Source organism: Ochotona curzoniae, unplaced genomic scaffold, assembly GCF_017591425.1.
Source record: "Ochotona curzoniae isolate NIBS_2020 unplaced genomic scaffold, NIBS_Ocur_1.0 scaffold_4683, whole genome shotgun sequence".
Classification (NCBI taxonomy): domain Eukaryota; kingdom Metazoa; phylum Chordata; class Mammalia; order Lagomorpha; family Ochotonidae; genus Ochotona; species Ochotona curzoniae.
In genome coordinates, this window is record NW_024467121.1 from 12,604,983 (window position 1) to 12,631,154 (window position 26,172).

The 26,172-nt window shown below is 39.2% G+C and overlaps 1 protein-coding gene across 1 annotated transcript; it reads right to left on the minus strand.

The window, feature by feature from the left end:
• Positions 1-422: 422 nt before the first annotated feature.
• LOC121148048 (aldo-keto reductase family 1 member C15-like) lies at positions 423-25,294 on the minus strand. Its single transcript, XM_040968032.1, has 9 exons — positions 25,167-25,294; positions 21,874-22,041; positions 20,199-20,315; positions 18,929-19,006; positions 17,655-17,777; positions 7,484-7,593; positions 4,983-5,148; positions 3,367-3,449; positions 423-743 (listed from the first exon to the last, which is right to left on the minus strand). The coding sequence occupies exons 1-9, from the start codon at positions 25,251-25,253 to the stop codon at positions 701-703; spliced, it is 975 nt and encodes a 324-aa protein (XP_040823966.1). The 5' UTR covers positions 25,254-25,294; the 3' UTR covers positions 423-700.
• Positions 25,295-26,172: the final 878 nt, after the last annotated feature.

Here is a 26,172-nt window from a genome sequence, read left to right on the forward strand (position 1 = left end):
ATGTATTGACCTAAGTGATCCACTTAACACGTGTCAGCCTGGGTAACTCTCAGAATCAGAGCAAAAGTGAAAAAATATATTAAGGCCTACATCTCTACTCTGGATATTATCTTCTGATCACAAACACCTTGGTTAAAAGTGAAATGTCCACATTAGATTAATTACTATATTTCAAGCATTGCTAGAATATATTATCATCACAGACTTCACATATCCTCTTTCATGTCACATAACCTCTTTAATCATTGCTCAGGAATAACTTCTTAGTGAATTATTCTTGCAAACTGTCTTAAAATCACACCTACTCATGAAAAAACCTGTATGCTGAAGAGAAATTTAATTTTGTAAATGAAAATGCAAACAAATACACCATTTTTTGTAGGAAGAAAGATGAACAAAAATACACCAAAGATTAAATATTTTTGAATGGGACGATATACTTTATTTTTGTCCTCTACCATTCATTTTCTACATTTCAAACTTTAACTACTAGATATTAGATTCATAAGAGGAAACAAACATCCTTATATTAGAATTTCTATTACTTCATACTATGACAAGGTCATCCATTTGAGAATAAAGCCACTACTTCTTAGTCATAATATCAATCATTCGGTCAATCACTCAGGTCTGCCAAAGACAAATCTTCTCCACAATGTCTAAATGCAGAATATTCTGGATTGACGTTCCTGCTTCATGGTCAGTATTCTTCAGAAAATGGATAGTTAGGGTGATTAACAGCACTGAAACAGATAAAGAATATGAATTTATTAACTCTTTCTCCATAATGAAAGGGAGAATTACTCAAAATATGCAGCTGGAATGGACTAAAACCTGAATTCAGAAACATGTCCAGATTCCACCCAAGCACTTGTACATCTAAGCTCCCAGATGATGTGCAGCTTTTGTGCTTAGATCACAAGAAGGGTGACAGAAAGCACCATATTGTTTGTTCCCATTCATTCATTCAACCCTCATATAGTGAGCACCCTCAGTGATGTAAGAGTTCAATTTCAGATTTCAATCTATTGAGGAGACAAAACATAACTACTAACAGCACACAGAGTGGATTTTTTCCTTTCCTAAGTTATAATTTATAAGGACACATGTCAGAGGTAAGCATCTGCTTAACAGTTAATGCACTTGTGTCCCATATCATAGTGCAAGGAATGTCATTCTCCAACATGAGACTCCAAATCCCTGCTAATCCCTGGGAAACAGTGATGATGGCTCAAGTAATTGAGTCCCTATCACATGTATGAGTCTTAGACTTGAATTTCCAGAAACCAGCTTTTTTTTATATATAAAAATCTATTTATTTCTATTGTAAAGTCAGATATACAGAGAGGAGAAGAGACAGAGAGGAGGATCTCCCATCTCATGATTCACTCCCCAAGTGACTGCAACAGCAGGAGCTGAGCCAATCCAAAGTCAGGAGCCAGGGGCTTCGTCCAGGTCTCCCACGAAGATGCAGTTTTAAGGCTTTGGGCTGTTCTCCATTGCTTCCCCATGCCACAAGCAGGGAGCTAGAGGGAAGCAGGGCCACTGGGATTAGAAATGGCATCCATGTGGAATTCAGGCACATTCAAGGCGAGGACTTTAGCCACCAGGCTACCAAGCCAGGCCCTCCAGCTCCCAACTTTAGCATCAACCAGTGCCAGTCATTAGTGACATGTGGGCTATACATTGATACACGGAAACTGTCTCATTATATCACTCCTGAATAAGTAAATAATTAACAGTTTATTATGCTATTTAGAAATTAATATTATTTTTCTTTCTCCCATATTTTTATTCAAATATTTTTATTACTTATTTAGAAATATATGGGACACTTAATTTTGCATTCTGCAGTATTATTCCTCATTTTGCTAAGATACCTACCCCAAACAGATGGGATATCTCTGACTATCCCTCTCACAATCATATGTTGTTAAAGACTATAGAGTGTGCAGACCTGTGCCAGGCACTATGTTACCCACATAGTACCACAAAGAATAAAACAAAGCACTCAAGATCTAGGGAGGTGGGTTATGCGTTTATAAATAAAAGATTCTTATTACTGAAAAATTATTTTCCAATTTTAGATCATTTAAAATGTCTTTTAAAAATCTAATAATTTAAAAATCTAAGTCATTTTGCAAAATAAAAGGGCTCTTTTAACATCTTTTTTGGCAGGTTGAGGTTTTTTATTCTTCTTTGTAAAATTTGATTGCTTCCTATCTATAAATTCGTTCAAAAATTCTATGTTTGATCAATCAATTTTCTTCTCAAACTTGATGCCTGGTAATTACTAAATGCAATATTATGTCTCTGCAAAAAGCAAGTCAAGAGACTTAGGGTCTTCCCAAAGGCTAGGGCACGCAAAACGTGACTTTTATGTAGAAAACACTTAGCTTGAAGACCCAGAGAAGTACCAGAGGATCTTTTGTTGGTGTATGTACTGGTAAACCAATTCATTTTATGAGCTATTCATAGTTCACACTTATAAGATAAAACAGCTGAAGAAAACAAATGCTGTGGTTAATGAAAAGAGAGCCAATGAGAGCACTTAAAAGCAAAAACATAGTTTAAAAGAGAATGCCATATCCTGAGGAATGGCACTGTACACTTAAGACAGGAAGCAGATGTACAGCTCTCTGGGACCCTTGAATATTAACCTTGCAAAACACAGCCGATTTAGAAACAAAGTGTGGGACCAATGTGAAGGCTCTATGGTCTGGTCGTCTGCAGACACCAACGTCTTACGTGGGCATTGATTCATATCCAGGCTGTTCACTTTATACCCAGTCCCATGTCTGTGGCTTGGGAAAGCAGTGAAGGATGATTCAAACTCTTGGGAATTTCTATCAGTTTGGGAAACGTAGAGGAACCTCCTGGCTCCTGACTCCTGGCTTCAGATCAGCAATTCTATGGCCATTGTGGCCATGTCAGGGAGTGAACCAGCAGATAGAAGATCTTTCTGTCTCTCCTTCTCAATACCTTACCAATAAATATAATAAATCTACTAAAAAGGAATTGTGTAATGACTGGAATAAGACAGTAAGGTTAAGCTGCACTTCTATTTCTTTTTCATTATTATGTGTTCATATTGAGAGCCATAAAGCCTGTATATTCTGTGTCTTTGGGTAAGAGGTCCTTGGACATACAGACTCTAGGACAGGTGGCAAATAGAAGTGAATTAGCAATGATGCAGTTTTCCTTAAGGATCTGCTGGCTCAAGGATGAGCCGCAGAGGAAATTCCTCTTATGAACTCTACAGGAAAGATCCTGTATCATATCTCTGCACAGCCCTGTTCTGTCTTCCTAGTTTGGGAAGAATTGTACCCATATACATCTTTGTGCAATACATGCATAGTTACTTACAATAGAAATTTACTGTAGCGGAGATTTTTGTTGAGGCCGTCAATTTTTTTCATTTCGTCTGCAGTCAATTCAAACTCGAAAATCTGAAAGGGATGAAAGATTACAGTGGGATATCTCCATAGAAGTTTCCTTGTGCTTTGGAAAGAAAGAGTTTTCAAGGCAATGGTGATACAGATGATATTAAAGGAAGCATTGTCATTATCTTCGGTTCCTGATGAATTCTACCTAATATACATTATCAGCAGTCTATAAGTGAACTGTTTTATAATATTCTCTTCAGGTTTAGTATTCCATTAGGTAATAATATCAAAATGTGGAAAATACCAAATAATAATAATAATAATAATAAAAGAATTAAAATGTAATAAGGAACAAAATAAACAAGCAAGGAAAAACTCAAAATTATAGTGTTCCACAGCCATATATGAAAATGCTGTACATAATTATCATATCTCAAAATCTCACTTTCACACCTACAGAATCCATTTTTTGTCCTATGTAATAGTTATCATAGATGAGGGGAAAATAGATTTCTCTTTTTGTACCTGGCTTTTACACTAAACATAGTAGTAGTTTTTGATTGCATTCATTTAGTGGCAAAAGACAACCTCATTCTTATTTATGTTCAGTGGTATTATTTAGGGTATATTTTTTCTAGTATTACCATATTTTCTTTTGAGACATTCAGTTTTTCAATGCCCAGTTTTACCAAGGAAAACACAAATATTTGCCAAAATAATGAGAAGTTGGGCTGTATATCTGTGTGCTGACTTGATCAAAAATAATTCCTGCTTTACCATCCTCCTTATCTTGAACCAACCTTCAATGATGTAATTCTTAGATCACAGAATAAATTTCCCCAAGAATCTATTAATCTCAGGAAAAAATATGGTCTGTCCAACTCCTGCATCATACCATTTTATTACCTCATAGTTTTCAAGCAATCTAATTTTCAGTCCTTACATCCACTTTTATTTTCAATACAAAATAAAGACCTTTGGTTGATCTAAGGCGTCTGGATGTACATAAGGACGCATTATGGAATAAGATTACAGATTAATGTATAAGGTTATGTCTAGCTTGCTACTTGTCAAGATTTTTGCAATGAAAAAGGTAATAAAATGACCAGAGAAAATCATTATACGTAAAACCTCACAATCCAAAGAGCTCACTGATTTAAAAACAAGAACATTCACGCTAAAAAAGAAAAAAATCACTTCCAAAGGTAAACCAAGTACTGTGATGGTTGAAAACACAAAAGTTGTAGTTCATTTAGTTTGTTTAATATATAACTGATCCTACATAAGTTTGAGATTAAAGTTCAAATAGAAGTTCAGGTGAACAGGGTGAAGAGGAACAACCAAGATGCTTAAGACCATTTATAACACTCAGAAAACAGAAAATATTGAAATTGAAATGAGGCTGGTTCCCAGAACACTGTCAAGTTAGGTATGTGGCGATGGAACTGTCTCAGTGCTGTGGCCTTTCTCCTTTCTAAGATGCACCTTCTGACAGATGTAGGAGTGCAATGAGACATGACACATGTTCTCTCACACAGAGACCACCCTTGCTCAGTTCTCACACATCCCACTGGAGAGAAAGTGTTCAGTCTTTACCTGCATGTTCTCTTTGATTCTCTTTTCATTGAAGCTTTTGGCCAGGACCACCACCCCACGCTGCAGAAGGTAGCGCAAGGCAATCTGACCTGGTGTTCGGTTAAGTTTCTTGGCAATGGCATTCAGGACTGGATCTTCCAAGAGATATGGACTATTCTGCTCAATCCTGGGGTGGAAATACACAGATATTAGAGGGTAAACCTAGAGTATGTAGACCTCTAAACACAAATCCCCAACATGACTGACAGAAACATTGATGGATATTCATGAGATTCATTCCTAGTGGCACACCTGGAAAATATCAAATTGACCATCACTACTCAAAATGGTAATGATAATATTTATGCCCATCTGTTGGAATTTTTCAGCAATGAAGTTATCCTTCACCAGTGTGTTGGGAATATTCTGTAACATGTAAGTTCTCAGACCCAAGTGGATATCTGAAATCATAGATACTATTGAACTATATATAAATAAATTTTAATATTAATATGCACATACATTAATTTACTATCTATTCCATCTTAACTATCAATTATCATGTGCTCTAATTACAACTTTTGCAGGCTGGAGAGCAACAGCAACCTGCACACATTTTGTTTTCTTACATTACAATTACACAGATAGAAAATTCATTTTTATGGGATCTAACAACTTCAGCATAGCAATTTTTTTCTTTATTAAGCACAAAGCTTTAACAAATCACAGTGCAGCATCATAACGCTTATGTTTTGAGGTCATTATATGTCAAACAGCGATGATGCGAAGACAGCACTCAATGTTCAGATATTTTATGTGATTACACAGAGAGTTGGTAAGTCACAGTTCAGGAGGTCACTGCATGTGAATACTTCAAGCAGATTCATGATTCACATTCCCAGAAATACGAAACAGAACCCTAGATTTCATCACACTCTGAATAACATGGAATTTAAAATGTATAAGGGCTGTCAATGTAGTACATTGGATTAAATTACAACTCAGAATGCTTGCATCCCATGTCAGGGTGTATTTTTAGCTCCAGTTTCTCTGGGCTTCTAATCCTACTCTCTGTTAATCACCAGACAATGCAAGATGAAGCCCAAGTAATTAGGTTCAATCTAGTTTTCCTTTCTTTCTCTCTCTCCCTCTCTCATTCTCTCTCTCTCTCTAAACCCCATTGTAATAAAATAAATAAATTGTCCAAAATAAATACACCTACCTTGTTGGTTGCTTATTTCAGATTTATCCACTTAATATTTTCAAATCACAAATGATTTCAATAACACAAATGGAGGATTAGTATAAATTAGAATGAATTACAGAACACCAAAACTGTGTCAATGAATCTCACAGATATATTGAATTAATAAAAGCAATACAAAATAAAATTTATGACTTGTTTCACATAAAGCATTAAAGCAGACCTAATTAACCTAAGGTGGAAAATGTACCAGAAAAGCAATTTTCTGAAGGTTAGAAGGAATTATCCTAGGTGAATATTCTGGAATACAAAAAATTACCATCATTTTGTAGAAATAAGATACTATATTATATCCATCTGTCAAAGCTACATAGTGCATACATAGGCATTAAATTTAATATATTCTTCTTCATTGTTTTATATTTGAGGGAAGATGAGCTTAGCTTTAAGACAACCATATTCCACATCACAGAGTAACTGAGCCTCAGTTCCACTCCTGATTCCAGAATATGCAGACAGGTCTCAGGTTGCAGCAGTGATGGCTCAAGTGACTGCATCCCAGTCACCCACACCAGAGACAACAGACCAAGTTCAGTCCCTGCTTTATCTTAAACCAACTCTCAGCAGGCATTTGGGGAGCGAACAGATGGATGGTAGTTCTGTCTATTAATTTGTATGATTCTGTTAGTTATAAACAGATAAATAGTAGATACATGATAGATGAGTGGTCGGTAGGAAGGTAGGTAGGTAGGTAGACAGATAGGTAGGCTATTGTCTATCTATCTATCCAAATACCTGTTGCACAGTGAGTTACTTGTTTGTCATGATACATCAATTGTGGTTCAAGGAATGACTGCTCTGCTTCTGAGATTCATGCGTGTATGTGTAGAAAAGACAGAAGGTAATAGTCCAAGTACTTTGTTCATTGCTACTTGCGTGTGACTCAGATACATCTCCAGGCTCCTATTTTGGCCTGGAGTAGCCACAGCTTTTGAGCATATTTAGGGTGTCAAGCTGCAGTTGAAAGATTTTCTCTCTCTCTCTCCCCCCAACATGCTCTCCCCTCTCATGGCCTCAACTCTGTCACTTTACATCCACCATACACATGAACACTTGCAGAGTGAGCCAGAAAAAGATGCACATATCCTCAGGTAGAATGTTGGTGGCCCTGAATCTTGCTGTTGGTACATGGGAAATTCATCAAACTGTATTGTGCTAACTTTTTATGTCCTATTGCCTTAAAGCACAGAACTTAATTTGAAGTTTTCCATGATCAGTAGGATTTCTGACATAGATTAACTGTTCATATTCTCATTACCAGTTTGGATCTCTTTGTGATCCCAAGGCACTGTAAGCAACAAGAACAATGTCCTTGGACTTGCAGTACTCCAGAAGCTTGCTCTGGTTGAGATAAACGTGACATTCCACCTGTAACACATAAGGGCCACACGTGTCAGAATACATGCACCAATAACCACATGCACCAACTAAGAACTGCTTGAGGCATGTCCAGCCCACAGTCCAGTGTCTCAGTTCTGATCATGTTTCTGTTTCTAAACCTAAAATTAATGTATGTCCTACTAATTACTTAATAGATTGTTCTCTGTAATAGCCTTCTAAAAGATGTCCAAGTGCCATTAGATTGATAAAGAAAGTTTTTGAAATTTTGTTTTATTAATGTTTTAAGATAATTAAAACTTCTTATTCTCAAATTTTACTCTCTAAAAGCTTTGTTTTGCTTTTTTTATGGAAAGAGACCGAAGTTCTTTAATGAGTGATTCCATGTCTCAGTTGGAAAAAAGCAACCCAAGTTTAGAAAAGCTTGAAGTCTAACAATAAGAAAGTAAGAAACAGTTGAGGCAAATCTGACTAGAAACTCAGTTAAAGAAACTTCTATTAATTAAATTTAAAAAAAGATAAAAAGAAATAGGCGTTAATAGCATTGTGGGACTCGGTTTGTTCATAAGGGAGCTGGTATGTGTTCTTCATGCTCCCCTTATAATTCAACTCCCTGCTAATGTACATGGAAAAACAACAGAAAATGGACCCAGTGTTTTGTCTATAAACACATATGGGAGTGGGCGTCTCATGCCTGGATCCCAGACAACCGCCACCATGTGCACGTGGTGAGCTGTCCCCGGGGCCTGCCTGGGCTCCTGGGGCTGCTCCCTTCGGGGTGAGGTCTCTGGAACTGGGCAGGTCCGGGACCCACCCGCCACCTTCATTGGGAGGTGATTGGGATTGGGGAGGGGCGCGACCTTGGGCCTGGGAGATTAAACTTCCAGCAGCCTCCTGGCTGCTGGTGGGTCTCAGGGTGGGGCGTCTCATGCCTGGATCCCAGACAACAGCCACCATGTGCATGTGGTGAGCTGTCCCTGGGCGGCCAGTGCGCCATTTGGTGCAGGCTCTGCTTGCTGGCCTCCTGGCCAGTAGCTCTAAGTTTTTAGTTCTTTGAGTCACTGCTTAGTTAACTCCAGGTTGAACCCATTGTGCTTCTAGGACATGAAGCATTCATAAAGATTCCCAATGTACTCTTTCTTTGTAAAGCTTGTAATCACTGAACAATTTTGCCCACCAAATATCAGTTCATGCAAAAGCTATGGCTCATGGCTTGTCCTGCAGAATCATATCATGTTACCTGACATGATGATGGATCAGGAGCCAGGTCACATTAAGTAAGCCATTACATTAACTAGCACTCAAGAACCACAACCGGGGTAGATTCTGTCAGGGATATGTGGGCCACACCCTGTGGAATTTCTAGCCCCACTGGTTAGCTCAAGAGATGGGGTGGTGATGGACTAAGCTAGATGTGACCAAGGAGCCTGCCATCAAACACAGGTAAAGGAACCCCCAATAGTCTGGACTGGTCAAGGCAGCAGCACCCAAATGTGCATCCTGAATAGGGTGTGGGGTGGGCCGGGCTGCAACATTCACCAGCTCATACAAGCCAAATGGAAGGCCAGACTGCACCGGGCACTGGCCTAAACCCAATGGCATGTAAGAGAACTGGGTCTGGGAGTAGATTAAGTGGAGGAACTTGGGAAAATCCCCTGGCGAGTCATAGCTTCCACTGGTGAACATGTGGTCCAGACCTGGGGGTTGGACAAGCTGGTATAAGCAGCTCCAACAGCTGGCAAATGTGTCAATTACTAATGGAACAGGGTAGATCAGGCAGGACTGAGCAAACTTTAGCCCACAAATAAAACTAGAAACCAGGAGGGAGCAGAGGTCATGCCGAGCTAGGCTCTTGCACCTACTAGTCTGCGTGAGCCAGGAACACTAAGCCACGGTGTCTAAGGCAGATGTCGGGACAGGTGAGGGTCTGTGCCAAGCTGAATCAGAGCAACCACGGGCATGTAAGTGATCTATGGCTGGGAACATGCCTGGTTGGGGAGCTAAGGGGACATCTCTAGCTGGGTTGAGGTTCCCACCAAGGGGTGTGTGGCCTGGAATGGGGGCTGCATTCTGATCTGGAAATGGTTGTAGTCTCCCTTGGCACAAGTGTAGACTGGGATTGGATGCACCAAGCCAAGCCAGGCCAGACCCCAACACCCTCTGGTGTCCTGGAGGACCGGGATAGATGTGCGATGGACTAGGCAAGGTCTCAACCCCCTACTGAGCCATGTGTGAGCCATATGTGGCTATGGACAAACCATGGCTGGGCTGAAACATCCAACAGCAAGGACCAGTTTGGACTGAAGGCCAGTCAGGAAGAGCCACTGTTCCTGCTATGACAGGAGGTGGACTGAGTAGGGCTGGCTCATGGACCCCACTGGTAAGCGTGAAACCTGGCATTGGGAGAGGTTCTGATGGAGGAGCCTGGGCAACTCTTCCGGCAGGACATAAACCCAGCAGGTAAGCACAAGAAACATGATAGGAAACAACCCAGAACAGGCCATGGAAAGTTACCCACTGGCATACATTTGGCAGGGGTCGGGGGAAGACCAGGCTGAATCTGTCCATGTCATCCACTGGCAAATCCAGGCACCAGAACAGTGTGGGTCAAGCCAGGTTTGGTCGCAACAATGACTAGTGCACAATATGGAATGCCAAGGTGAGGCTGCCTATACCGGAAGGGACCGCAGCACCCAACCAGCAAGCATGAGAACAGGATGGGAGGGAGCAGAGCCAGCAGGGGAATAAGGGATGGTTCCTTTGCTGGACAGTTACTCCCGCTGGAGATTGTGGGCTGGGATGGGGGCAGACCAGACTAGGCAGGGCTACAACACCTGTATGCCTCATGTGGACTAGATCAGGGAAAAGCCAGGCTGGGCTGATTATTCCTACTGGTGCAACAAAATTAGAGTGGGTGAGGGTTGTTTGGGCTTAGCCACAGCATCAGCTGGCAGAAGCTGGCACTGGGGGCTAGTTCTGTCAAGTCAAACCACAGAACTATCTGTACAGTGCATAATCTGGGAGTGGGAGAGGCCTGGGAGGGAAATAGTGGGTTCCCCCCTCTTGGGTTACCACTTCCATGGGAGGGCATAAAACTAGGACAGCGGCTGGGGTGGAATGGGGTGTGGGACAGACTGGACTACTGCTACACATACTGGCAAACCAAGGTAGGGGGCGGGGCTGGAGGGGTTATTGCGGGTCACTCCAACTAGGCTGCAGCTCCCACTGCTTAATGCGAGGGCCAAGTATGTGCTGGGCAGAACCAGGCTGGACTGTAACACCCACTGGTTCCAGTGGAAGTCAGGAGTGAAAACAGAAGCAACCCAGCAATTGCAACCATCAGCTGATCGGGGCGATGGACTGTGCCGGGCCCTGTACTCGCTACCACATACAAGAATCTGGTTTGAGAACACCTCAGACAAATTTTCTTTGGAGATCTCCCCAGTCAAAATGCCGGACTCAGAACCCAAACCAAGAAAAGAGAGAAGACAGAACAGATCAACCAACCATCTCAGCTATATCTTGGCAGCGAAATATGGGGCAAACAGAGACTCTATGATGGATTAGGTCAATCGGTGGATTCTTCAAGGACCTCATAGTGCTTGGAGTGGCAAGATTGGCAGCGATTCATACCTGTGGCAATATCAAAACCACTTGAGCAAGAACCTCAGAGCATACCCTATATCCGGGACCTGGGGAGGGTGGGAAATTGGGTGGGCCTTCTCCCTTAATAACCCCCTTTAAACATGAAGGAAACAATATGGAAAAAATAATAGTCTTACCCACGGTCCTGTAGCCCTCGAAACTTTTTACCCTAATTAACTAATATACAATAAAAAATAAATTAAAAAAAATTAAACACATATGGGAGACTTGGATGGAGTTAAGTGGTTCTGGCTGCAGAATAGACAAGATTTGCCTGTTTTAGCATTTGCACAGTGAACCAGCAAGTGCAGATCTCTCTTTCTTGCTTCCTCTCTCTCTCTTCATGTATGTATATATATATACATATACATATATACATATAAATGTACATGTACATATACATATATGCATAGGTATATACTTATCACTTCTCTGACTCTGTAATTTTGCTTTTCAAATAAACAAATAAATAAATCTTTAAATAAAAGAAAAGATAGTGATTGGAGATATTCATCTTGTGACTCCAATAACTCATAGAACAGTGCCTGTTTGGAATCAAAGTTCATCTGCCTAAAGTGGCTTCATGTTCATGGGCATCCTAGGAGGCAGTGGATAACAGCTCAAGTACTTGATTAATTTCATGTACAAAGGACACCTGGGAGCTCAGTTTCTTGCTTTTACCTGAACCAGTCTTGGATGTAACAAGAATGATTACAGATAAAACAGCTCTCTCTCTCTCTCTCTCTCTCTCTCTCTCTCTCTCTCTCTCTCTCTCGCCCACCTCTGCCTTTAAAACAGTAAAATGGAAAGATCAAAAGTTTTTCCACTAAAATCTGGAACTGGACAAGGATGTTCACTTTCACCATTGCCATTCAATACTGTATTTTAAGTCTGGTTATAGTTGCAAGGTAAAAAAAGAAATTAAAGTAATTCAAAATGAAAAGGAGGGACTAAAATTATCTCTGTTCACAGATGACATGATTCTCTACATAGGAGAAGTGAAAGATTCAATCAAGAGACTATTGCAATTCATAAGAGAATATGGAAGATTAGCAGGATACAAAATTAATGAATGCAAATCAATGGCACTGGTATGCAAAACTAATTCCATGATTAAGAATTAAATTGTGCATGAACACTCCCATTTAAAATAGCAGAGAGGAATCTTAATCTCAGAATTATCCCAAACAAAGAGGTTGGAAGACCTCTATAATGAAAATTATAAAGCTTTTTAAAGAGAAATAGAAGAGGACATTAAAAGACCCAATGTTTCTGGATTTTCAGGTTCAAACTCATCATAATGTTTATATTACCAAAAGTAATATACAGATAGAAGTTTTCCAAATCAAAATCCCAACAACATTATTCTCAGAAATAGAAAACATGACACAAAAGTTCATCTGGAAACGCAGACCATAAATAGCCAAAGATATCTTGAAGAATAAAAACAAAGCTGGAAGAATCACAATTCCAGGTGTCAAGAAACACTACAAGGCAGTGTTTATCAAAACAGTATAACACTTATACAGAAACAGAAAAAGATCAATGGAATGGAATAGAAACACCAGAAGAGAGACCACACATATACAGCCAACTAGTCTTTTGACAACAAAACAGAAAACAACACGGGGAAAATGCCTGGTATTTTCAATAATTGCTGTTGCTTGGACAATTGGATAGCATCGTGCAGATGTTAGAAGTAAGACCGCCTCACCTGTCACTTTATACACAAATCAGCTCTAAATAGATCAGGGACCAAATCTGCACAAAGATGCAATCAAACTATTAAAGAAAAACATAGGAAGTACTCTCCAAGACACAAGAATTGGAAAACACTTCTTAAATAAGACACTGAAATACACAGGCAGGCAAATCAAGTCAACAAACAAATGGACTACATCAAACTAAGAAGCTTTTGAACAGCAAAGTGAAGAAGCAACCAACAGAATAAGAGAAAAGTCTTTGCACACAACAAAAATCGATAGGGGCTAATATCCACGATTTACAAAGAGCTTCAGAAACTCAACCACAATAAAACAAACAACCCTGTGAATAAATGGGAAAAAAGATCATTTTGCAAAAGAACAAATTCAAATGGCTAATGCAAACATGAGAAAAGGTTCGGGCTCCCTCACAGTCAGGGTAATACAAATGAAAACTGTTACCAGAAATACCCAGTGGGTTCTTTCCTCAGCTTAGAATAGAAATAAAAAGCAGGGAATCTGTTGCAGACAGAAAAGTTTATTTGCGAAGGGACCAATTGAGCAGGGAAGAAAGAAGGAAGGGGAAAGCACCTCCAGAGAGAAATCCCGGAGGTGGGGTGCCTCTCGAAGAGGAGGGAGAGAGAAACACCAAAGGTTTGAGCAAGGGTCTTGGGATTTTAAGCATTCCCTGACTTCTCCTTGATGGACAGGGAAGCTACAGGTAAGATGTTCCCCATTGGTGGTCTCCTGATTAATTAGGAAATAGGTGGCAATGCTGGTGCCACCCACCTGAAGGTGTGGTCAAGACCTCAGCAGGTCTAAATGGTCTCAAAAACCATACTGGGGCCCAGCATGGTAACACAGTGACTAAAGTCCTTGTCTTGCTCACACACCAGAATCCCATATGGGTAGTAATAGTTCATGCCCTGTCAGCCCTGCTGTTCATCCAGCTCCCTGCGTGTGAAATGGGAAAACATTAGAGGATGGCCCAGAGCCTTGGGATCCTGCAACTATGTGGGAGACCCAGAAGAAGATCCTGGCTCCTTGCTTCAGATTGGCTCAGCTCCAGCCATTGCAGTCACTTTGGGAGTGAATCATCAAATGGAGGATGTTCCTCATGGTTTCTTCTCTTCTCTGTATATCCTAGGAGCAGGATAGCTGTGACAATATATCCAAAGGAAATGAAATTTGCCTGTGAGAAAGGGATCTCTACTCCTATATTTACAAAGCACCTCAGTCTACAATAGCAATAACATGAAAACAACCCAGATGTCTGTCCAAAGAGGAGTGAATAAACAAACTGTGCTACATCTACTCCATGGAATACCACTTAGGCATTAAAAAGAATGAATTTGTACCATTTACAAACAAATAGTTGCAATTAGAAATCATAATATTAGGTGAATATGAGTCCATCCTAAAAGAGAAATATCATATGTTATCTCTGACATAAGACAAAATTCATGCAAACTCTAAGATGAATATCCATACAATACTGTGTTTGCTATATCTCATGGGTTTTAATATTTTGGGTTTGATATATTTTTAATTTGCATTTTTTTTCAAAAAAAATAATTTCTTCAAGAAGGCTCTTAATTTTCTTTTCCATTTCCTTATCAACACATTGGTTATTCGGCAATATGTTATTTGACTTCATGTTGTTGTTAATTTTCTGCTTTTCTCTCTGTTGTTGATTTTGTTTTATAGTTTTTCAATTTGGAGGGTGTACAGTGGCTGAAAAATAGAGACTATCATGTGTAGATGTGAAGATACAATGCAGTATCCATCTCTACTTTTAAATCAGAGATGGACTGCCAATGAAACTGTTAAATAGTTCTTGGAAGTAGAAGTGCTGGACTTTCTATCATTATCCATACCTACAAAGCCAGGATACACTTTAATAGCAGAACAACGTACTTAACTGTCTATGAAGGACTATACTATTGTGATAATATAAGAGAAATCTTTTTGGGGCAGGTGATTAAGGAAGGAGGGAAGAGAAATCCCAGAGCCTAGGAAATGTATCATAAAAAAACAAAATAATTTTAAAACTAGACACTATAAGGCAGGCTTGGTGGCACAGTGGAATAAGCGCCCATTTGCAAAATACATCCCACATTGGAATGGTAGTTCAATTCTCAGCTGCCCTACTTTCAATTCAGCTCCTTGAGAATTGATTTGGGAAGGCAGCTGCGGACAGCATACAGTCAACAAATGTATGGAATAACTCCATCTATCTCTTGCCTCTTCTCTCTTACACTTTCTTAACTCTTCTTCTCTTTCTCTGGCTCTCTGCATTTCAATAAATTTTTTATTAGAGAGGCAGATTTACAGAGAGAAGGAGAGACAGAAAAATCCTCCATCCACTGGTTCATTCCCCAGGTGGCCATAACAGCCTGGGCTGAGCCAATTGGGGTCCCAGAGCCAGGAGCTTCTTCCCAGGTCTCCCACATGGATGCAGGGTCCCAAGGCTTTGGGCCATCCTCTGCTGCTTCCCCCAGCCACAACCAGGGAGATGAATCAGGAGTGAAGCAGTCTGGTCACGAGCAGGGACCCATATGCAATCTTGGTATTTGCAGAAGGAAGATTATACAAGTTAACCATCATATCAGGCACAAATAAATAAAATTTAAAACAAAATAAAAATAACAATAATAAATTTTTTTTAAAAAAAGTAAAGATAATAGAGGCTACAATGGATATAAAACTGTGATGTTTGGTAAAATCCATGAATCCACAGGACATGGATCACATGTGACCATAATTTGTTTCAATTTATGGGACATGCAAGGACATGATGAACTATTTCACCGATAAATCAACAAATCCATTTATGTGAAAAATTTTCAGGGGATAGGATTTTCCTTAACAAAATATTTGAAACAGAAAGATTAAATGAGAGAAAATCATACATAAGTTACTGAGAGCGAGAAAAGAAAGGGAGGAATTGGAGGAGCAGAGTAAGAGAGAAACTACTCATTAAAAGAGACATTACATAGGTATAAGATAATCACAGTATGGACCATAACCCTACTCCAATCTGAGTGAAGTAACTACGATAATGAAACAGAGCCATATTTTAACACTTATGATATTGCATGATACCAAAAAAATGCTTGATAAAAATTTAGGTTGAATGATGGTACTCTGGAAATCACTGCTTAGAGTTTAAAATGAAAATGTTAAAGCTCATATACAAGTTCACCAAAGCAATAAAGCTACTATTAAGCAGAGTTTCATACTGAACATTAAGCCATTTTCCTCTGGGCCTTCATATCATTTTGAATACTGCATGATGGTGAATCTTATTGGTCATCATCACTTCTACAAGAACCCTGATTTAGCTCCATTTATCTCCCCAATCCTGTGTTCAGCCCCATGTCCCTAAAGCAGCTGACTCATGCTTTGCTCAAATAGACTTCCCAAAGCTTATACTGACTGTTTTATAAAAGGTACCTTCTGTTGCCAAGTCAAGAATACGTGAGAAAAAGTTGTTAGAAAATTTCTGTAAAATTGCTCCTCCACCATTAGAAATCCCCATAAATCCCTCTGTCTTATCCTGCACAACAACAGACACTTGGAATCCGTTGCCTGTGGGATGCATCTGATGACTACACAGGACAGAGAATGAGGAAAATGCATTGGTTTCAGAACAAAATCTTACACCTTCCAGAATTTCAAATCCCAAGCCTTTTCTAAGTGAAACAGCTCCTTTAAAAATTAGGTCCCTTGAACTGGTTTCCATTATACTGTAACACATCTTGTGAGAAGAACATTCAATTATATATTATGCTTTTAGTGACATAAGCTTCTCCATCTCTGTTACCAGACCTCAAATTATCTCAGCCTATATCTTAAAAAATATCAGAAATTAATCATTTCCCTTGTGTTGGATATTCTAATACTACAGCTCATGTATATTAGTTTCCCAAATTTTTATACCTATTTTGCTTTTGCTCAATTAAATTCCTAGGGAAAACCAGCTAAGACAAAGGATGTTACCATTTGAGTAGTTTATTATAGAATTATCAAGTTTTTGAACAGTATGTACTTTATCACATTATAAATAATATTCAATGATTGCAAGCTTTGGGTATTCTTAAAATACATCTGGCTTAATTATTACTTCACATTTTTCTCGGTTTCCACTCCTTGGATTTGATTTGGCATTCTTTCTGGCATTTGTTCTCCTCACTCTCAGTCAGGTTTCCCACCAACTCCATGCCACTAAATCTAACTTTTTCTAGCCTCATCAGGATGCATCCCTGAAAGCTGACACCAACTCTCCTCATTTCTCTCTACCTATCTGGCCAATCCTATATTATCACATTGTTTGTGCCTTTGTTCCTTAATATTAACACTCTACCATCTCTCTTTTTTTTTTCATTGTAGCACTTTCCCTCAGAGACCTAATCCATTTTTACAAGGTTATGCTTAGCAGCCACAATAAGTCTGTCACTCCGTTGTAGTCCATTTCTATGATCCGCACTCCAACACTGACAGCTACCAACTCCATAATCACACTTGAATGTCTCATAGGAAACTGAAATTTAGTTTTAAGTAACAAAGTCGTGCTTCATGAACTCCATTCAACTTGCCCTTTCCTTGGTATTTCTTATTGTGATGATTGAAATGGCCGCCCACTAAATAGATCCAAAGCCATGAACTTGAAAAAAACATCCATTAAGAATTAAGAATGTGAAGAACACAATGTAGAGAAAGCCCTCTGGGTTTAGGATTTACCTGGTTGCAGGTGGGCTTATACTTGAGTCCTGGCTTATTCAGTATCAGTTCCAGCTGTTTGCGATTGAAATTAGACACCCCAATGGACTTGGTTAATCCTGCATCTTTGCACTTCTCCAGAACCTATGGAGGTGGGAAATGTGTGGTCATTCTTTGTGTACTCTAATCATCTCATTATTCCCTGGAGTTCTTAAAATCTGGAAATTATTTTCACCATGTTTAAATGTTTTGCTGAAGTAAATTATTTTATCACTTGAATATATTATTTCCTAATACATTTTACCTATATAAATCTAACATGTCTACATAAAATCTATTATATGCACGTTGGGAAAGATGAATGTTAAATTATTTTAAAATGCCCTTTTACATCTTCTGCCCCATCAATTGTGCATATCTCATGTTGAGCTTGAATCATTTTTATAAAGTGTACCAAGAGTCCAGGTTAAACACACACACACTATGTTCTCTGTTAGAAGATATTATGCTCATGCCTCTTTCCTGCAAATGCAGGAAAAACAAACAAGCAACAACAACAAAACCACCACAGGTTTAAGGGTAGGTTACACAGCTTTTAGCTCTTCTTCTTACAAGTCAGACTATTGCTTTCCCTCCTGCCACATATGCACTTTTCCTTTCTAGATTATAACTCTGCCTCTTCCTGAATTTCCTCTGCTACTTGCATTAGGAGGGCTCAAATCTACAACCTAATCTGTGTAGCCGAGAAATGCTTTCCAGAAATACAAAAGTCGATGTTGGAACACTATTGCCATGCAATGGATGAAGCTACCAACTATGGGAAACCACCACCCCAAATTAGAGCATTGCCAGCTGATTCAGCAACCAGCTGATGCACACAGTAAAACAGTACAAGATGACCAATGTACTCCAGCCCCTGACACCAGGGTGGGAAACCTTCATGGAGTTCTATTGTGCTGATTTCTGCCCGAATAAAACCTCATTATTGTGGCCAGTTTGGGGTGGTAGGTGGAGGGTAAGACATCAAATAAATCTGTTTCTCTCTGCTTCCTTCTCACTCTGTCCATCTGCCTTTCAAATAAATAAAAATCTTTAAAAGATTAAAAATTAGAAATATTCTGAGGTCATTTTGTTCAACTCCCTGCGTTTTCATATACGAACAATGAATTAAGAGAAGTCCCATATGATCTCTGAATTCAGACATCCACTGCAGCCAAGACCCATCTCTTCTGGCTATCCATTCCATCATTCCTACTTTCCTAAGTGGTCATTTCATGGTCTCTAGTAATACATACCTCCCACGTGTCACGAAGATCCACTGTATCTAAAATAATTTTCCCATTAGCATCCCTTGGTAAAAGTTCATTTCCAGGCTGAAAAACAAAGAAGGGATGAAAAGGTTTTCATTCAGAATGACCTTTCTGATGCATATGGAGATGGTCACACAACTTTCAGCAAGCTGTGACCAAATGCAGTGTGCATGAATATGCACGTGCATCCATACATCTGTGAGGGATGAGTAGGAGGAGAGAAAGAAAATCTAAAACAGCCACATGTCCCTAAATTACTAAGTTTGAGATCTGCTACATTGGACATAGATTTATCTGCTAAGGAAAGTATGGCTTGCAGGTAAGTAGTAATTAATACCTTAAATCAGGAGGCTTTATTTCCAGATCAAAGCTACCCAACTCCAACTGAACCAGGCTATCACAGAGGTTCAGCCAACACCCACCGTGAGGAGGTGCCCAATCAGCAAAGTCCAAAGGAACCTCCTTCTGCAGTGCATACCAGCCAGGGGACCTCCCTCTACTTTGGGAGAAGAGTGCAAAAGGAAGAGGTTTATATCCTTCAGATGAATGGTCTTCTCATTGAATCACTATTAACTCAACACATTTAGGACTCTGATTGCTAATGGTTTTATAAACAGCAGCATAATCACCTGACACAAATGGTATGGCCCTCAACAGCCTCAGATTTAAGAAGTGACATCAATGAATTTCAACAGCTCAGAAACCTGTGCAATGAGTCCCACATAGCTACCATGGCAAAGGAGATGATCCTCTGCTCATGGTAGGAACATCAAAAATGAGCATTGTTGGAGGCCCAGCTGTTCTAATTGTAATCCATCTCCTGCATAATATTCCCAGCAACGTAGACAAAGAAGGCCCAAATCCAAGGACCCCTGTACCCACATTAGGTCCTGGAAGAATACTGAGGTTCTTGACTTTGAACAGACCCAGTTACAGCCACTGTATCTATGACGGAAAATTCTCTCTCTCTCTCTCTCACCATTCCTTCTTTCCTCCCTCCATCCCTCTCATTCTCTCTGTCAATCTGCCTCTCACATAAAAATAAATGAAAGTAAAAACAAAAAAAAACAGACGTAATAGTCTTACTGCCAATATCACTTAGATATCAAGGAGGGTCAAATCATCATTTAGTAATTGTTTACCCATCATTAAAGTCTAACTTGTCTTAACAACACAGACCATTTAGCTACTAAACTGGGTTTGACAACAACATTGATGAGACCTTGCGGCATAACTTAAGAAAAAAAGAGCTTACCTTCATAGGAAATGGAACATGTATAATGAAAAGATCAACATAGTCCATTTGAAGTTTCTTCAGTGATATTTCCAGGGATGACCTAACCAATTCTGGTTTAAGGTGAGTAGCCCAAACCTGTAACAATGACAAAAAAGAGAAGAAAGTTGGCTATGTTCTCATATTTTGGAGAAGAAACATTAGACATTATTGTTAAAATATTGAATTATCAATTGAACTGTACCATGATGGTATATAATTAAGAAAAGCTGTAACTGGTTTCGTGCTACACATTATAAACCAGATCCTTAGTAAGTTTCTGCATTTTGTTTTAATGGTATGTTAGAAACAAACAACACAAGTTAGATGATATATAAAAAGTTCAATGACTGAAGGGCCAATCTCTCAAAACAGTCAAATTGGCTGGTTGGTACAGGAAAATGCAATCTACTATTCTGTAAAATAAATCCCATAAAATGATTCTGCTGAGAGATCACCACATGATAAACGCAAATAAAGCTGGAGAATATTCAGCTCTTTTTATGCTAGAATTGTGTTTTTCCACCTTAGAAAATTTGTAATTCTTTGATTCAGTTCTGCTTAAAGGAGTAAAAGGTTCTAATACTCCAACATCTTCTTCTGAGTGATCTTATACTTTCTTGGGATTTATTTTTTTATTATAAATTCAGATATACAGAGAGAAGGAGAGACAGAGAGGAAGATCCTCTGTCCGATGATTCACTCCCCAAGTGACCACAACGACTAGTGTTGAGCAAATCCAAAAACAGGAGCCCAGAGCCTCCTCTGCATCTCCCACATGGGTGCAGGTCCCAAGGCCATCCTCAACTGCTTTCCCAGGCCACAGGCAGGTGGCTGGATGGGAAGTGGGGCTGCTGGGATCAGAACCAGCACCCACATGGGATCCCAGCACGTGCAAGGCAAGGATTACATACACTACTTATTGCAATTGGCTCATAATTTTATACTTCAACATCATTTTCTGATTGATATCTCAAGTGTACCCGACATATTCTTTGAGAATTTATGAAAAATAGAAAAGGTATGCCTGTGCAAGTTCAGCAAATTCTTATAAATAGGTACCATTATTCATATTGTATAAAGGAATCATGTCTGATATACCAACATGCCAGAAAACTACATCTCATCTTCAACACATTTCAAAATGAAAAAAGTATAATGGATGGTTTTTCAAGAATTGTTTATTTCATTTGGCATACAAAGAGAATGAGAGAAAGAAGGAGAGAGAGAAAGAGACATTGTATCTTTGATTCACTACTCAGATTTTAAGAAAAGCTAGGAATATGCATGGCACAAACCATGCCATATATAGTTGAGTCATCATCTGGTGCCTCTCAGCTGTACCAGAAGGAAGGAGTATTAGAATTGGAGTAGTGACACTTGGAGAATCACATTAAAATGGAAAGAAGCGAAACCTAATGCACCACTCTTGTCAAAAGCAACTTTTTTCTATTTTGTTGTTGTTTTTGTTTTGTTTTGTTTTGTTTTGCTTTGTTTTGTTTTGTTTTCTGTTTTGCTTTGTTTTGTTGGGTTTGGTTTGGTTATTTTTAACCTTACAATGTGCCTCCAAATTGTAGGAACCAAACTCCTCAAATGGCAAATAATATTCCTCTCACAATATCATATCTGAACTGGCAGTGTCCTATAGTCCCTGTACCTTGGTAGTGTAGAATATGTCCTCTCTCTTCACAGTCCCATCAGCAATCTTCTCACGAATAGCTGCACCAACCTCCTCCTCATTTTCATATAAGAGTGCTGCGTCAATGTGACGGAAACCAGCCTCAATGGCCACTTTGGTGCACTCAAAAGCCTTGCTTTTTGGAACCTACAAGGGAGGAACAAAAAGAATTCATGATCTACGCAACTCATACAGAAGAAATGTACCTCCTCAGTAACATTTTCTCTCATTGTTGCTGCTGACCAATCTTTCCCCATTCCTTGGGGAATGGTATGGGTAACAGATCTGTACTCTGGAGACATCAACTAAGTTCCAATGTAACCTCTGATCTGCAAGAAACTGGTGAAATGAGCTTCAGCACAGAACATGGAAAATCACATCTCATTCAACAAGAATCAATTCTAAGGCAAAGGCCTTGCAGTAAAGTGTCCAATATTGGCAGAAAATATCTAACCATTCAGTAGGAAAGAACCAGGAATACACACACAAATTAATACAGAGCTGTTATTGATTGAGATTGATAATGAGTCTGTAACATCCATTTTCCCAGGTTCTGAGCTCTTCAAGTTGTTCATGATTCTTTTTTATCCTTCACTCCTCAACCTCTCTCATTTAATACTCTTGAACACGCATTGATTGAGTACTTCCTGTGTGCTTAGCAATATGATAGCCCCAGAGGGACTGCAGATTTACCCATGTACAAAATGGCTACTTTCCCTGCTCTCATAAAGACTCTTAGAAGAATAAGAGATGATCATTAACAAAAGAACACTAATTACATGAACGTTACAAATAAAATTGGTTTTGCAGAACTCTTCTCCAAATGGAAACCTGGACAGGAGCAGATGAGAAAACAACTAACCCAATCTCCATCTGACAAACATGGAATCGAAAAGGAAGCCAAACGGAGCTGCAAAGCAAAACACATTAGAGAGACAGTCTGCTTTTAAGCCAAGTCCAGAGGGCCAGAGCCTGCTAGGGAACCTGGAGCACAGGAGGGACACTACGGGAACTGGAAGACATCCCTGAGTACGTGGGAGGACCTGAGAGGGAACATGCGGGCCAAATTCTAAGAAGTAAGAAGGACAAGGTGACTGTGATTGTACAAGCAAAAATAATTACAACTGCATAACTTCCTATACAAAATGCCTTCCAGAAACTCCTTTTATATTTCACTACCATCATCAGTTTTCACACTGAATGCTATTTGCTTGGACTTCAGTAACAACCCTTCTAATCTATTCCTAGGTAATGCTCCATTGTGCTCAGGAAACACAACATGTGTGAAAAAATGTCTTCACATCTTGCTTTGGGTCCCTTTAAAGCAACCCTTCAGAATAGCATTTGAATAATTAATACATTTGACTGACAACTTCAGGAACAATTTTAAACCTTCATTTTGTGTTACAAGAGCCTAAAAGCAGAATGATGCACACTTGTGAATGCGTTTAAAGGACCCCAATATTGTAGAAATGTAAGGGTAACATTGGAGGAGATTTGGTTAATGGCATGGATGGATGGGGAAATCCCTGAGTGTATATAACTGCATCATTAAAATATACATTTTTTAAAATAGGAGCCTTCAAATTCATCCCCCTGTTCCAAAAACCCTGGACCTTCTCTGTGGAAGCTGACAAAGCACAGGCAGGCACCTCTCCATCTGTGCCCAGCATGGCTGTTCTACTTGAGCTGAATAATCTCAGAACACAGAAAAACGCCTGTGCCTGACTTCCAGCCTGGTATAAACTCATCTTTGCCCTCATGAAAATCTTCCCAAAACACTCAGAACAAGTCATACCTTCACTTCAGATTCAGCTTCCTGTTGATACAGCAGGAAGATAACAGATTACAGTCCAAGTACTTCGTTACTGTAACCTCAAAAGTGACTGACATCAACATGGTACTTTACTGCACAAGGAGTTTATGAATCTGTCCTCTGACCAACATCAGAACTTCTGAGAAGGACTGAGAGTAAAGAGTGTTGCACCCAATTTCAGATACCTCGCCTCACTTCAGCAGCTGCCAATGTTTCTTGCAGAAAGTTAGCACAATAATAGTTGCAAGACTTGACTCATATTTCAAGCAATTATAATCTATTCACTTGTCTTAGATAATGTGTTTACATTTTTCTCAGAAGGCAAAGTAGGAGTCACAGGTTCACAATACACACAGTAACACCACCCCCTAATATACTGACTGAATAAATCATTGAAGACTGGACCAAAATAATATTTAGGAGAAAAAAACATTACAGAGTGTTAAAGCAGCTCAGTGTCCAGCTAGTCACATTGCCTGGATGTTAAGCATATACATGTGTGATTTTTTTTCTTGGTAGTAAGATTGATGTCAGATTTCTGTTCGATGCTAATGGAAATATTATGTCTTAAAAAATAGACATTTTACTGAAAAAAAACTGGTCCTGTCTAAGGGCAGTATGTGTCAATATTTCATGTTATGTTTTAGTAAGGTTGAGCAGAGGAATCTATCACTATGGGATAATCTCTCCAAGAAGCTTCCACATCTCCCCTTTCTACGACCTCACTGTGACCAGAGCTCACTGCAGTGAATTCTGTGAATGATTTATCAAATACTTAGAAATACAGTTCAAAGACACACACACACACACACACACACACACACACACACACACACACACTAGTTTATACCTCTTCAGTTTTCATTTCCTAAGTTTAAAATAGCAATGGTTTCTCCTCAACCAAACATTTGATGATTGAAATTCTCTGACAAACAATTCAATCCCAACTAATTAAGCAACACAAGTCTGCTTCAAAGCACACTGTTACCTGTCCCTTCCTCCACTGCACTTTGTCCCTCACAATTTCTAACAGAGCAGACTGGCTCTGACTGGGACAACAGAAGAGCATAGGCAGTGCAGCTGGAGTTTTGCATTTTAGAGATGGAACAAATAACAAAAATCTGTACTCCCCCAGGAAACTTTTGAGGAAGTAACTGAGATGATGTTTGCATGGTATCTAATACTCATAGTAAGCACTTCATACATGTGAGGTAATAATAATAATAAATCTACACCCCAGAGGTCTCCACCTCTGAATCCCCAGTCAACAGCTTCACCATCCTCAATTAATAAACGATCTCTGTGACCTGAAAACAGACAAGTTACAGACAGAAATACAAGCCCAGATAATTCACTCCAAACTACTAGGTGTCTGTCAGCTCCAAGTGTCTGTCTGCTGACAACCATTCCAGGGCTGATACCATTCTCACCCTTAGTCCCCCTGGGGTTCACCTACTGCTGGAGGAGCATAGGTTCCAAATCCAAGCCTTGGCATGTAGTGTCCATCATTCAGCTTCACAGAACGACTGTGTTTGAGATCCATCTTCTTCCACAGCTACTCTGATTCTGTCTTCCCTCTGAGCCAAAGCAAGACAAGACTCCAGACTTTATATCTGTAACAGCCACAGGATGGGTGGAGCCAAGATAACAACAGTGGAAAATTCCAAATGAACTAGGATGAACTCATTGACTCCTGTAATACTTTTATGTTTCTACAGTTATACTGTAATGTAGACAGAAATGTCATTCACATAAGAAAAGTTCACATTTCCTGCTCAGCACTGTTCACTGTTAACCTTGATATTTGAAGTAACTGTGTCAATGTATCCTTGAAAATCACACCACACTTCATCTGTAAGAAGCAAAATTATCATAGATTGATCACTTAAAAATCCTATTATGCCACAAGACCTTATTTAAGTCCCTCAAAATCCATTTTATCATGTTTTCCAACGTAAGAGAACTTATTCATAATTTATTGAATGAAACTCCATACCTAATCTGAAGTAGATACATTACAAAATCCCCTATAAACACATATTCCTAATTTGATTATCTTATTCCTCTATATCAGGGCCTCATTTTATCTTTAGAGTCTATCTGACTCCTTAACAGGTTTGGGGGAAAAATAAGTTGCACAAAGTTACCGATATCTTCATTTTGCCTTTGTTTTATCTGTTCCCTTATTCTGGAAAAAAAAAATTGCTGGCTTTACCATGTCCTCCACAGCTTTATAAATGCTCACCCATTATAAATACTTCTGCTCCTGTCAAATATATTTTGTATTTCTATGACTTCTGTCAATGAGGTTCATCACTTTTTCTTTTGTATCATTGCAATTTTACAGTTGATATCAACATACTTCAAGAAAATTACAGTAAAGAAATTACATTCTCAAGTGATTAAAAATCATGCTAGCTAAAATTCCTAAGCACACCTCCAATTTTTCTTCTCTTCCCTCT